Source organism: Macrosteles quadrilineatus, unplaced genomic scaffold, assembly GCF_028750875.1.
Source record: "Macrosteles quadrilineatus isolate MER2022 unplaced genomic scaffold, UCM_ALF_1.0 Scaffold_33__1_contigs__length_1397503, whole genome shotgun sequence".
Classification (NCBI taxonomy): Eukaryota; Metazoa; Arthropoda; class Insecta; order Hemiptera; family Cicadellidae; genus Macrosteles; species Macrosteles quadrilineatus.
Window position 1 is genome coordinate 479642 of NW_026542626.1, and position 14688 is coordinate 494329.

Sequence of the window (14688 nt, forward strand, 5' to 3'; positions counted from 1 at the left end):
GTAATTTAGATCAGCGCAATCTGTCGGTGGCTCACATCTATTTAGAGTAAAAAACTGGTGACAAATTTTATGTGGGACTAGAATGTCTAGTTGTATTAGTCAAAGCTATGATATTTTTTAATTTGTTGCAGAATGCTGAGATTTCCTTTAACTTTGGAGCCCAGCCGTTCAAACATCCTCCACCGTCTGGGTTTGTTGCTGTTTGTCAAGCTTCCAAGAGTAACGTCAAGAACTCAGAAGTGACTGGAGCTGCAGCTGTGGTCACCAAGAAGGTCAACAACGCTCCTCAGGCCATCATCATCGAGGTGCTTTCTTTTTGCATTTCTTATATAATATTACTAGGTACAAATTATTACAAATACGACAAGTCACTTTTGTTGTTATCCCTGTTTTCTTTACTTCATTGCCGATCAGCTAATATGCATTGTTTCATAAATAACTATGAGTTTGGTGCTATTGAACATTTATTGTAAATAAGACTTAACTTGGTATTATTGCATGCTCAAATAGAGTATGTAATGTAGGTCTACTTTTTTTTAGTTTTCTTTTCTACGGATCTGATTTCCTTAAATTTGTGACGATTCTATGAATAGTTGTCTTTATAGTTACTGGAATCACACATGGGAACTTAATTTCAAACCTATCTTGGCCTTAAACCAATTATTTACTTTTAATTTACAAAACATACTCTTTGAGCCTGCGAAAACCTCAAGTTGAGTTTTATTCACAATAAATTCCTAATAAGCTAACGTTAAAACTCATAGATAACTATGCAACGGTGTTTATTAGCTGAATGGTAATGAAGTAAAGAAAACAGGGACATGTAAGCTTGTATTGTTGTTAAAAAATGTCTTACGATACTTGTAATTAGGGTTGTGTTAAAATAAAAAATCAAGTGTAATCCTTATATATAATACGTGAAGGCGATTTCTACAAAACACTACTCCTCCGTTAATAATGGACGGATTTTTACAAACGATGTGTCAAAATAAAGTATTTTTTTTTGTGTAGACGCCCCCTTTCACCAATTCCTGTAATAAAAATCCTCGGGCTTTGCCCCACAGGCCATCAAAGTTGGAGTTTCTCCCATAAGATTAACATGGGGGAATCTAAATATTTAATTGGAAACTTTGTCCCCCCTAATTTGAGAGAACGGCTGGGCGTAGAAACTTGGTAGAGGTGTCCAAAGAAAGGTCTTGGTCTGTAGATGAGTTATCAAAAGAAAAAACTAATCAAAATCCCTTAGGACTCTGCCCCAGAAGCCTTTAAATATCCCTCCACAGATTTGTTTACATTTTGGCCATGTGAATAATACTTTTTAATGAAACAGCTGTTCATTTGTAAATTGTAACTCAAACAACACACATTTATTGGCAGTCACTGAATTCTACCAAATAACCAATGTTATTTTCTGATTTTAAAATAGATTTTCATCTTTATCACGTCATGTTTTGCAACATAACGTTCCATTACGAAATCAGTGGAAAATCCTTTTATCACAGCAATTCTTAAATTAGTTCTTATTAATTATCTTAACTATATTAACTATCTTATATCTATTGTACGGGTTGGTGTCTGCCTTTTTCACCACACTTTTGCCTACATTTTATATTTTTATCATATTATTCTACACATATGTAACGTGCCGTTTTTCCCGCTCGGAATATATGCGCTATTCCGTAGTTAAAGCGGGAAAGACGTCACCAACTCTCGCCAGCGGATCGCTCAAGTCGGCGTGCTGGGAAGTTTCCAGGGGGAAGTAATTAACTCAACAACCTAGCACAGGTACAGATTTGTATTTACGCAAAAATGTAGTGTGAATCAGGTGTGAACTCAGTACCGGTAACCAACAGTGCTACTGTACCATCATCATCGTTCACACCTGGTAACAGCTAATTAAATTAAATTTAAAAATAATGAAAACCCGTTCAATGAAATTTTGAAACAATTTAATGTTGCAGTTTCGTCAACCTCAACACTTAAGAATATTACTTAGCTGAATATACTTAGCGTGCTCCACCCGACCTCGTGTTTGCACGACCTGCAGAGACGGGTTCAACTTTGCCCGCTTTGCCGCAGCAGTTCAACACCTACTGAATATCCTGGCAAAATATCCGCTATAACCCCGTCACCCTCAATATATATTGTAAACACAATCCTAGAATATATGTTTAGACTACTGTATTCATCTTTAACAAATCCCGTGCGAGCCCTAGCATACGCTATCACGGTCTTCAACAGGTTCTAACACTCAATAAAGGATTCTAGACCAACTAATTAAGTGAGGGTTTACCGCTAAATAATAAAAAATAATAGTACACACTATTAAGAAAATACCGGCGAATTACCTGTATACTCCAGGGATCTTCGCTAACCCACTTTTGGCACTACCTAAATTCACTTTAGGCAAAATCACTACTGAACTACTGAACACTAAGTAACGTCCTAACGCTGGAAATCGCAGAATTAGAAATGTCGTCGCATCCCTAGCCCGCAAGGGATCATCTCTCTCCCCCTCCCTAATCCTCTAGGGATGGAGAATCAGCTGATTCGACTCCCAGCTGATCGGTGACGTCACGAGTTCAAACTTGGCGCTGTTGCAACACAACGCCAAGACAGCCGACTAGTGGTACAGGTTATGTTGTTATTTACCTACGCCGACTGTGAAATTATATGCGGAACTTTAATATCATTGCTGGTTTAAACAAAAAGTATAATTTCCACCCGTGACGTGTAGCTTAGTGTGCGACAAAGTGTATGCATGTTATGTAGTGATATTGTATTTGTGATCGCGGTTCACCACCCTAGCCTAACCAACAACTTTGACCGTACTTCCCAAAGGTGTATATTAGGCATGGGGGTTACACGGAAACGGTTTATCACTTGTTTTGTACACAACGATGCAATACTGTGACTTGTGAATCTCAAAAATAGTGTCTTTAGTGATTTTTCCAAAAGTGAGGTTATCCCTACTTCAACCCTAGGATAGGCCTAGAACAGCCTTACCATGATAGGTTTACCACTATCACCAACCAGGTAAGGAATAGGCCTACTAATAATTAAATAATAAATATAAAAACTTAACCCCTCTATAATTTTGACCCATTACACATATCAAACATTGATGTAGAAATATCTGCTCTTATCGTGTCTAATAAAATCCAAACATAGAAACTTTGTCTAAAATAGTACCAATCTTGACAAATTATTTGCACCTGCCTATATTGCGGACTTTGGTTTGGTAACATTATTGAAAATAACACTTTTACATTTTGGCTGTAAAAGATGGTACGAAGAAAAAATGTTAAGCAGCTACAGTCATGACAAATCAAAATCAAAATCAAATCAAATCAATTTATTGACACAAATAACGTTACATTGGGTGCTTATAGCAGTAACTGGTGTCTTGTCAATTACATAAATCTTAATAATAAAATACAATGGAAAAAACATTTTACATAAAACATAGTAGATTACAATAACAATAAAATGTACAATGACTATCCCAAGGAGGTGTCTGCTAAAAAGTCTGAGATGGTATAATAAACCTTATCCAGTAGAATTTCTTTAATTTTAACTTTAAAAACATTTACTGCCAATTGTTTAAATTTATTCGGCAAATGGTTGTACAGCTTCAGGCCTGTATAAAAAGGACATTTTTCAAATTTTGTTGTCCGATGGATTGGGTAACTGTAAAGGTTCTTGTTCCTAGTGTTGTATTTATTTTTTATTAAGAACTTTTCAAAATCTTTTTTATTTTCATGGACATAATTAAGGCTTTCATAAATGAACAGGCTGGGGAAAGTTAATATGGACTGATTTTTTAAATGTTTTTTACAGGAAGCCCTAAATTTAGCGTTTGCCATATTTCTAATGAATCTTTTTTGCATTGAAAATATCTTTTTACTATTTTTTGAATTTCCCCATAAGGTAATGCCATACCTCAAAATCGATTCTACATGGGAAAAATAAACTATTCTGATAACATTTTTTGATGCACACTGAGAAAGAACTGAAAAAGCAAAAAAGAATGATCTTAATTTTTTTAACAAATAATCAATATGTTCCTTCCAATTTAGTTTTTGGTCAATGATCACTCCGAGAAATTTTTGTTGTGAAATATCTGTCATGTTTGACTTTTGAAAAAATAAGACGTTTGTTTTATCACTGTTTAGTGCCAGGCCATTAGCTGTAAACCATTCACGGAGATCTTCCAAAGTTTTGTTAACTGAAATTTGCACTTCCGACATTGAGTTGCCTTTCACAAAAGCAGTGGTATCATCTGCAAAAAGTATTAATTCTGAAAGAATTTTTTGGGGCAAGTCATTGATATAGATGATGAATAATAAAGGCCCCAGAATTGAGCCTTGAGGAATTCCACATTCTATATTTATCCAGTCTGAATAGTACTTTATTCCCTTTTTTATGATGAGAGTTCTTTGTTTACGGTTTGCCAAATATGATCTAAACCATTTAAGAATGTTACCTGTTATTCCAATTTTACTAAGTTTGTGAATTAGAAGTTCATGATTGACACAGTCAAATGCCTTAGACAAATCACGGAAAACACCAGCTGCATACTGCGATTCATCCAAGGCCAACATGGTTTTGTTAACAAAATTTGATAGAGCTGTTTGAGTGTTCATGTTTTTTCTGAAGCCAAATTGGTAATTGTGAAAGAAAGAATTATTTTCAAGAAATCTACTTAGGTTATCACACATAACCTTTTCAAAAATTTTTGATATGTTTGAGAGTAATGTGATTGGTCGATAATTATTTATGTTTACTTTTGATCCCTTCTTAAAAACTGGAATGACATTACCATATTTAAGTTTTTCTGGGAAAACACCACTGCTAATGGATGCTTTTATGATGTTACTCAATGCCGGTGCCAGTATTAATGAATTTTGCTTCAATAACTGGACAGGTATTCCATCCCAGCCTGTAGAAGGTTTATTTTTCAGACCTTTTATTATTTTGCTAATGTAATCATCAGAAAAATTCTCAATATAAAAATCTGAATAGTTATAAGATGGATATTCTTTCATGGTTTCTATTACATTTATCTTCGGAATATTCAATTCATTTACAATGTTTTTAAAATGGTTATTGAAATATTGTGACACTTCCCTAGGGTCATCAATCCTGGTATTACCAATTTCTAGCTCTATACAAGTTTGATTGTTACTCTCTAAACCTAGCTGTCTCCTTGCTACAGACCAAGTAGCCTTTACCTTATTGTCAGACACTTTAATGAAATTGCTGTTGGCCTGCCGCTTAGCTGCTTTGACAACCTTGTTAAAAGTGGTTTTGTATCTCTTAACATAATTCTTAAAATCAATGTTACCACTTTTTTTAGCCAACATATGTAATAGTCTTTTCTTTTTTGCAGATATTTTTAAGCCAGGTGTTATCCACATTTTATTACACTTACTTGAATTACTAGAATTTATTTTAACAGATTTTAATGGGAAAGATTGATCAAATTTTAACAGGAGCTCTCTAAGAAAATTATTATAAATATCATCAGCATTGCCACTGGTCAAATTAAATTGTACATCAAGGATATTTTTTGAGAACTGTGCCATTGATTGCTCATTAAAAATCCTTTTGTTTACAGTATTAGACTTTCCTTTCTTTTTACAGAAACACAGTTCCAACATCAAACAATTGTGGTCAGAAAAACTTAAGTCTAAATTCAGAACATTTGATATATCACACACTATATTAGTTGCTATATTATCTATACACGTTTTGCTCTGGTTTGTTATTCTAGTTGGGCTTTTAAAATTAAATTGAAATCCATAACTTTCTACAATTTCTATGAATTTATTGGATATGGTGTCATTTTTTAGAATGTCAATATTGAAATCAGCGGCAATAATAATTTTTTTAGTTAACTTTTCCTGTTTGAGCAATTGTAGTAGAAATTCTAGTTTTGACAGAAATAAATTAGCATTATTGTATCTTGGAATGCGATAAATTGAAATAAAAACTAAATTATACTCTAAAATCTCTACAAAAGATCCTTCAAAAACAAACTTTTCATTAATACTAGCTAAATCCTTCCTTACTCTAAAATCTATACCGTTTCTCAACAAAATACAAGATCCACCTCGAGACATGTTCTCCCTAGCATAGAAATCTGCTAAGACAAAACCATTTAAAGAATTCAGCAGCGATACACAATCTGGTGATAGCCAGTGTTCATTTAGAGAAATACCAATTACATTGTTTGTGCTACAGCTTAGAAATATTTCTAACTCATTTAGTTTGTTTGACGCATTAGTGAAAACTCCCTCAATGTTAAGATGCAAAAATGATTTTTTAATGAAGTTACTTTGTTCTAGCAATTTATCTCTAAAAAAGCTCCAGGATGTGTATCGGTTGCCGGACTCTTGCAGTGAACCTGATCTTTAACAGTTTTGACAGAATTTTTAACCTGACAGTTGGCAAGCTTCATTTTTACCCTTTTTGACCTTCACAGAAGTGTCGGGTATTGCTCCAAAGACAATATGTTAGGCATGGAAGTATCACTTGTCACTGCACTTTTTCCATCTTCCTTACACAGGACATCTCGGTAAAGTCGCTGCTTCTCTGTGTTTGGTGTGTCCCAGCCGTAGAACTCGTCAGAAGAGCTTGGAGATGTAGAACCCCTCCTCACGGTTGACTGTCTAGTGAGCCCTCCTGGCAAGCCATCCAGCATTTGGGTTGAAGTGGAATCAGTAATAGCAGCAGGAACAGTAGGGCAACTTGAAGAGTCTCGAGACTGATTTTCACATGAAGAACTTGCATCTGGAGATTCTGATTCAGAATTTAGGTAGTGGTGATTGCAAATAAGCTTAGCAAGATTCTCTGACAGAATAGATTTACCATGGTTGTTCATGTGTAAGCCATGACGTGTGAAGTGTTCTCTTCTTTGCCAGTTTAGATGCACAATATCTATGTATTTCTCTTCTCTAAGCCGCCTTTGTAACACTCCATTAAAGAATTTTATATTTTTATGTGACAAAGTTGTGTCAAACCTTGCAGGAACCAAAACTACTGATACCTTGGTTGATTTGGCGATATGTTTAATGTCTGCAAGGTCGGGTACAGACTGCCTTTGCATGTCAGGCAAAATGTCATTCGTACCAGCAAAGATTATGACATGATCATCATGGGTGTAGCCTGTGGTAAGTTTCAGGATATCACTGGTGACATACTTAAATGGTGCTCCAGGACGAGTTATGGCCATGACATGTGCGCCTGAGGGTAGATGTTGTTGAATTTTTAAACTAATGTCTTTTCCGTGACTGTCGCTTACCACTAAAACTTTTCTGCTCTGCTTCAGTTTTTGAATCGGGATATCATTTGTAGGAAGATGATTTGTTTGAGGCTTGGTTGCATTATCCTCAATACACCATTTGTTCAAATTTCCAGATTTATACTTTTGTTGGTTTTTGTTTTCTTTCTGTTGAGTCATTTTCTTCTTAGGACATTTCCTATTGTAGTTTTTATTACTAACAATATTCACTGGAGGTATAGGAATATTAGTTTGTGGGTTATTGCATAGTTTGCTCCAATAACTAGAGAAAAAATTAAAAAGTTCAATCTTTTTTTGTAGAACAAGATCCATATTTTCAGAGTTGTTAGCAGTGCGCGGGTCTGAAGTTTGTGTCTGTAACTTAGATATTACACAATCAACGTTTGTTAGCATGTGTACACCACAATCATGTCCGTTGTTTTGAGTACTTAATTTTTCTTCTTCAAGTTTTATGTCCTTCTTAAAGACTTTATTAACTTTGGTGGACACAGCAACTGCACTATCATGATTTGTTTTGTTGAGAGAGTCATAGTGCCTCCATGTGTCGTGAGTGAGGTCTAGTACAAGAAGAGACCAGTGGCTGCCACTACTACCACTGGTAGATGTACTGTTGTTCAAGGGGAATAGTATAAGCTTGTATTTCTTTAAGCTTAGTCCTACTATTTGACTTTTGACTGTGTCCAAATCTGCTAGCTTAATGAGTTGGGTGACTGAAGGCTCAAAGATGTAGACGTTCTTCTCTTTTGTACATTTTTGGACATGATTTGTCAAATAAAAAGAGATCGCCTCATCTCCTAACCATTGTTTGCTGTTTAAAATGTCCATCTTATATTTATTGCAGAGTTTTTCGGTTTCCTGAAAGGTCATATAATCTAGATCACATAATCCTTTATAGGATACGTTGATTAACAATATGTAAACATCAATATATACGTAACAGCCAATTTACAGTATTTTTGCTTTTTGGAAATGTCCCATTGCTATGTCATTTGCATTATTTGTTGCCTATGAAGCCGCAGGACCATATAAACGAGGAGAAGAATAAAAACCAACTTCCCTTCAAGTATTCCACTACACCTAACATTCCGTAGAGAGATTATATTGACACCTTTATGTTATTGATAAGGCTGAGACAACTAACTGACATCCCCCATGTCAAGGAATTCCAGCTTTAACAGTAACCCCACAATCAATAATTTCTCAAAACTATACTAGAGGGTTCATTCATTGGCACAGAAGTACGATATGAACTGACGCGACGTGACGAAGGAAAAATCAAATTTACACTGTAACGGATATACCTCCCTTTGAAGTTAGAATATAACTTTCCAAAAAGATATTTTCTTTTGAAATAAAATCATATTACACTGATGAAATCACGAAGTGTTTAACTACAAAAGATCCACCAATACGATTTTAATACTATTTAAAGATTCTTCCAAAGGAAGAGATACCATATAACATACTAATAATAACTCTTATGACGTACGGTATGGGGAATATTTTATTCATTGAATTATCAACCAAATATGGCAACTAACGCAATTAATATCATTATTGTTTTTACACTTAACTCTTGTTAAGTTAATTATTGTTAACACTTAATATAACACTTAATAATAACACTTAATTATTGTTTTTACTCTTTAAACAATGCTAAATGCTCAAAATATGTAGATTTCACCCAATTTATCGCAGTTAGATGAATTAACGTAAGCCTTGAAAGTAACCGTCGATTTCGACGGGTTTCACCTAGTCTTACTTATTGCTGGTACTCTGCATTATCAACACTTGGCATACAGATATGCTATTTTATATCTTTTTCTCTTCTTCCCAGCATTCTTAGGTCTCTTTCCAGACTACCTGGCAGTCTTCTGATTTCTGTGTTGTTTAGTAAAATATAGTCATTAAGTTTTGCTGACAAAGCTGTTTGATATATTAATTACTCTTCAAAATTCAAAATTGCAAACCTAAAAATATTAGAGGAAAGTTGGATTAATTCGACATTCACAGCAAAGTTATCAGTTTTTTTAAATATATTTTTTTATCAACAGAACCCTCTCCACGGAACTTATTCTTGGTCTTGTAAAGCCAGAGTAAAATTTTGCAAATTTCCTAAATGTGATACATTTCATTTCCTTCTGTTTTATCTTGTCATAACAATTCAATCAAACCATCGTCATCACATTGCAATATTGGCAAATTATAATCCAAACTAAATGTTCATTTTTTCTTCTTGGTTATGTTCCAGCCATCGCGGGAGTTAGCAGAACAAACATTCAACCAGATAACCAAGTTCAAGAAGTACCTGGAGAACCCCAAGATAAGGGAACTGCTGGTGGTTGGAGGTGTTTCAATCAAAGATCAGATATCCAGCCTCAGTGCGGGGGTTAGTTAATCAGTCTGTAAATATAATTAAAACTACCAAGTTCATTTTCCACTAGGATTTTTGTTTGCTTTTCAAATTAGTTTTAGAATAATTAAGGACTGAGAATCAATTTTTAAGAGATCAAGACAAAGCACCTGTACATGTGATTTTCACAAATTTGTATGTTATGTGCAAATAAATTATCATTATCATTATCATTAGTTAAAGGAAGTAACTACTTCGTTTAAACCCGTAGAACTTCTAAAGGTGATATATCAGGCACATGCGTTACAATAAACTTTCACTGACAAACTAATAAAGTAATGCTGTACAATTGATCCTCCTTCTAGTGAGGATAAGCACAATCTCGGTGTTATAAATCTCCAAGGAAAAGCTGTGTTTATCGTCTATCTTATCACTAGACCCATGGTCAAGGCCAACAGCCTCTGCAGCTCATCAAAGTTCTTGGCTGATGATATCATCTGTATTACCAATAAGGGAAGTCTCATGAGGCATTTTCATCTGGCAGTCTTTGTGCTTGACGAAGCTGATGGTTTACTCAAGCTCAGTTCTGATGTTCACAGGTAGACATAGTGGTGGGTACTCCAGGCAGGATGGAAGACCTCATCTCTGGTGGCCAGCTGTCTCTCACTCAGTGTCGGTTCTTTGTGCTTGGCTAAGCTAGTGGTTTACTCAAGCTCAGTTCTGATGTCCACAGGTAGACATAGTGGTGGGTACTCCAGGCAGGATGGAAAACCTCATCTCTGGTGGCCAGCTGTCTCTCACTCAGTGCCGGTTCTTTGTGCTTGACGAAGCTGATGGTTTACTCAAGCTCAGTTCTGATGTCCACAGGTAGACATAGTGGTGGGTACTCCAGGCAGGATGGAAGACCTCATCTCTGGTGGCCAGCTGTCTCTCACTCAGTGTCGGTTCTTTGTGCTTGACGAAGCTGATGGCCTACTCAAGCTCAGTTCTGATGTTCACAGGTAGACATAGTGGTGGGTACTCCAGGCAGGATGGAAGACCTCATCTCTGGTGGCCAGCTGTCTCTCACGCAGTGTCGGTTCTTTGTGCTTGACGAAGCTGATGGTTTACTCAAGCTCAGTTCTGATGTTCACAGGTAGACATAGTGGTGGGTACTCCAGGCAGGATGGAAGACCTCATCTCTGGTGGCCAGCTGTCTCTCACGCAGTGTCGGTTCTTTGTGCTTGGCTAAGCTAGTGGTTTACTCAAGCTCAGTTCTGATGTCCACAGGTAGACATAGTGGTGGGTACTCCAGGCAGGATGGAAGACCTCATCTCTGGTGGCCAGCTGTCTCTCACGCAGTGCCGGTTCTTTGTGCTTGGCTAAGCTAGTGGTTTACTCAAGCTCAGTTCTGATGTCCACAGGTAGACATAGTTGTGGGTACTCCAGGCAGGATGGAAGACCTCATCTCTGGTGGCCAGCTGTCTCTCACGCAGTGTCGGTTCTTTGTGCTTGACGAAGCTGATGGTTTACTCAAGCTCAGTTCTGATGTCCACAGGTAGACATAGTGGTGGGTACTCCAGGCAGGATGGAAGACCTCATCTCTGGTGGCCAGCTGTCTCTCACGCAGTGCCGGTTCTTTGTGCTTGGCTAAGCTAGTGGTTTACTCAAGCTCAGTTCTGATGTTCACAGGTAGACATAGTGGTGGGTACTCCAGGCAGGATGGAAGACCTCATCTCTGGTGGCCAGCTGTCTCTCACTCAGTGCCGGTTCTTTGTGCTTGGCTAAGCTAGTGGTTTACTCAAGCTCAGTTCTGATGTCCACAGGTAGACATAGTTGTGGGTACTCCAGGCAGGATGGAAGACCTCATCTCTGGTGGCCAGCTGTCTCTCACGCAGTGTCGGTTCTTTGTGCTTGGCTAAGCTAGTGGTTTACTCAACCTCAGTTCTGATGTCCACAGGTAGACATAGTGGTGGGTACTCCAGGCAGGATGGAAGACCTCATCTCTGGTGGCCAGCTGTCTCTCACGCAGTGTCGGTTCTTTGTGCTTGGCTAAGCTAGTGGTTTACTCAAGCTCAGTTCTGATGTCCACAGGTAGACATAGTGGTGGGTACTCCAGGCAGGATGGAAGACCTCATCTCTGGTGGCCAGCTGTCTCTCACGCAGTGTCGGTTCTTTGTGCTTGACGAAGCTGATGGCCTACTCAAGCAAGGCTACACAGAGCTCATTGACCGTTTACATCGACAGATTCCCAAGATTACCTCAGATGGCAAACGCCTGCAGATGATTGTGTGCTCAGCTACTCTTCATGCGTTTGAAGTGAAGAAAATGGCTGTAAGTTACGAAGTAGTTAAGTGTTTTATTTTATAACATTACAAACATTAATATTGATTACACATAGTGATGAGAAAATTTGACATTTTTGAATCTCAAATTCGAATTTTGTCTTTTCGAATCTCAAATTTTTTGAACCTTTAAGGCGATTCATATTTTTTTAGCTTTTCCTCTCTCAGTCATTAAATAATGTTGCATTAATTTGTGATGTTAAGCCAAAGCCACATTAAAAATTAGATGAATACAATTAATAAGTTTCATTGTAGGCCTACATATACAGTACATTTCATTATTACTTTATCTGTTACTTTTGATTAGGTAACCTATGTAATATAGGCTATGAACAGTATGAACTTTGTCAATGCTATATAAAATTGTACAAAGTCGAATGAGAATAAACTTTTAATTATATGTGATAATAGAAGCACTGCTCAAATAGACGTTTAGGTTAGTTTAGACTAGTGTATGTGCTATTTGTTAGTCAACTTAAAATGATCAGTTAAGAAGAGTCTATTGTTTAATCAATCTTCTAACCAAACCAAACCTAACCTAACTGGCACTATAAGAGTGACCAATCACTGACTTGATCTTGATCTACGATGAAAAAATACCAGTTAACAGTATTTACATGCATGGATAAATGAGTATCAATTAAAGGGAAAATAAAAATCTAGACCAAGAGACTGTAAAAAATACCCCCGCCGCAGCAAACCTGCAGACTAAGCGAATTTCCATTTGACTGATTGGATTTACACTGAAATGCCTACTTAAAAATATAATATTTATTCCCGATTTAAATAGAATTAGTTTAACAAGTAATTAGGTTTGCTGCATCAGGGAGGGTAAAACTGTTTTTTTTTTTTTTTTTGTAAAATGTTAATAGTTAGTAAGAAATAAAAACATTTTCCAAATTTGATCAAAATATGTTCATAAACAAGCAAACTACAACAGTTTACTCATTCTCCATAAGAATAACATGGGAATTTTAAATTTACAATTTTTTGGAATTTTCTCCGTAACCAGTAGGCGCATAATAACGCTTCAATATACTAAATTATTTGTTTTTTGAAGCTCTACAAAATGGTTTGGAAATAAATTGCTAAATTTTATGTTTTTTGGGTCAAAAATGGGAAAAACCTATTTTTACCCCATAAAACCCCCCGTAAACACCCGTTCCCATGGTCCGATCATGCTGGATCGCGAACTCGTTTGAATAAACGTAGGTTTACATGTTTGTACCAAATTTCATCAAAATCGGATCATTTTTGCTCGAGTTATCGTGCTGACGGACACATATATATATATATATATATAAATATATATATATATATATGAATTTGAACGGATGGTGTTTTTGGCCTCTAGGGACCTCAAAACGAAAAAAAAAATCGGTCCCGCGTCCAGGTCTTACCATGAGTACTACGGTAATAGCTTATTCCCTATATGGGAAATTCGCTAAAAGAAGCCTATTTTATTTATACCTACAAAAAACAAGATAACATACAACTACTTAGGTATCAGTTATGGTTTAGACATACAACAATATAAACCAAACCAACACAAAGTAACAAAAACCAGAAAAATAATGAATTACATAGGATTAAAACTGTACAACATCTTGCCTAACAAACTTAGATATAAACACGCTCCCTATCTTTAAAAAACAGCTCAAACAATACTTCAATAATCAACCTTACACAACATACAGAATATCAGGAAGAAAATACATTTCCCATAAAGTAATGCTCCAACACAAATCATAAATTCACCCTACAACACTACACACAATGAAGAAGCAAGTTAGAAGAACGATGAAAAAGAAGGACTGCGGTGAGGATTCCGATGGTAAATGGGGTGGATGGTAGGCCTATGTACACATCAATATTCAATACGTTATTGTAAGTATAGCTACTTTATCTTGATAGTTGGATCAAATCAAATGCAAATTTTAAATAAGAGAAATAATTCTTAAAATAACGTTTCCTTTAAACAACTACTTTCACTCAGTCCTCCTAACGAAGATTTTTATTTAAAAAAACCAGCATCTTAACCCGTTCGGGATCAAGCCGGTCCCTCTTCTTGTCGCAGACAAGTCCTGCAGTGCTGAAGAGTCGCTCGCTGAACACTGTTGCTGGCGGTATACATAAATATTTCATAGCAACTTGTTTTAATCTAAAAGAGCTGCTGATATCCCAATATTCAAATATGCTCTTCTCTCCTCCTTTTAGGTGTATCAGGCCATCTTCTAAATACTGCTGAAGTTCATTTTCCAAGGTACGCTGAACTGTCGAAGAAATTGGGCTTACATTGGCAAAAGCCTGAGTGTAGTGGGACCAAAAGTTGAGCTGTTTTGACTCATCCAGAGAGTGAGACGTTTCTTCCTGCTCAACGGATGTGTTAGAAGATCCTGGACTTTCCGCATCCCTCTTTTCTGTCAATATTCTTTTCTTAGCCTCTTCCAAAGCTTCTTTGTTCTTGAAAGGAACTGCTTTAAATCTTGGGTCAAGTATGGTGGCCACTGCCAAGTTGACATTTCTTTCAATATCGGCATATCGTCTTTTCAAAGACGAGACAATATCATTCTTAACGCCCATCAGACCAGAACCCGTAACATCCATGTTGACCAGGAAATTCTCCATTGTGTTTATAAGAGGAATTACCTGAAGAAAGAAATAGGCTTAGAACTTGTTAAGGAAAACCATTTGAGTTTAGGTAC

General features: G+C 36.4%; 1 protein-coding gene across 1 annotated transcript in view; it reads left to right on the plus strand.

Moving 5' to 3' along the window:
* LOC129005780 (ATP-dependent RNA helicase Ddx1-like) overlaps positions 1-14688 on the plus strand; it is a 112390-nt gene that overhangs the window by 39490 nt on the left and 58212 nt on the right. Inside the window, exons 6-8 of the mRNA XM_054434789.1 lie at positions 132-305; positions 9558-9695; positions 11733-11972. Coding sequence (XP_054290764.1) covers positions 132-305; positions 9558-9695; positions 11733-11972 — 552 coding nt within the window. The remainder of the gene's footprint in view (positions 1-131; positions 306-9557; positions 9696-11732; positions 11973-14688) is intronic.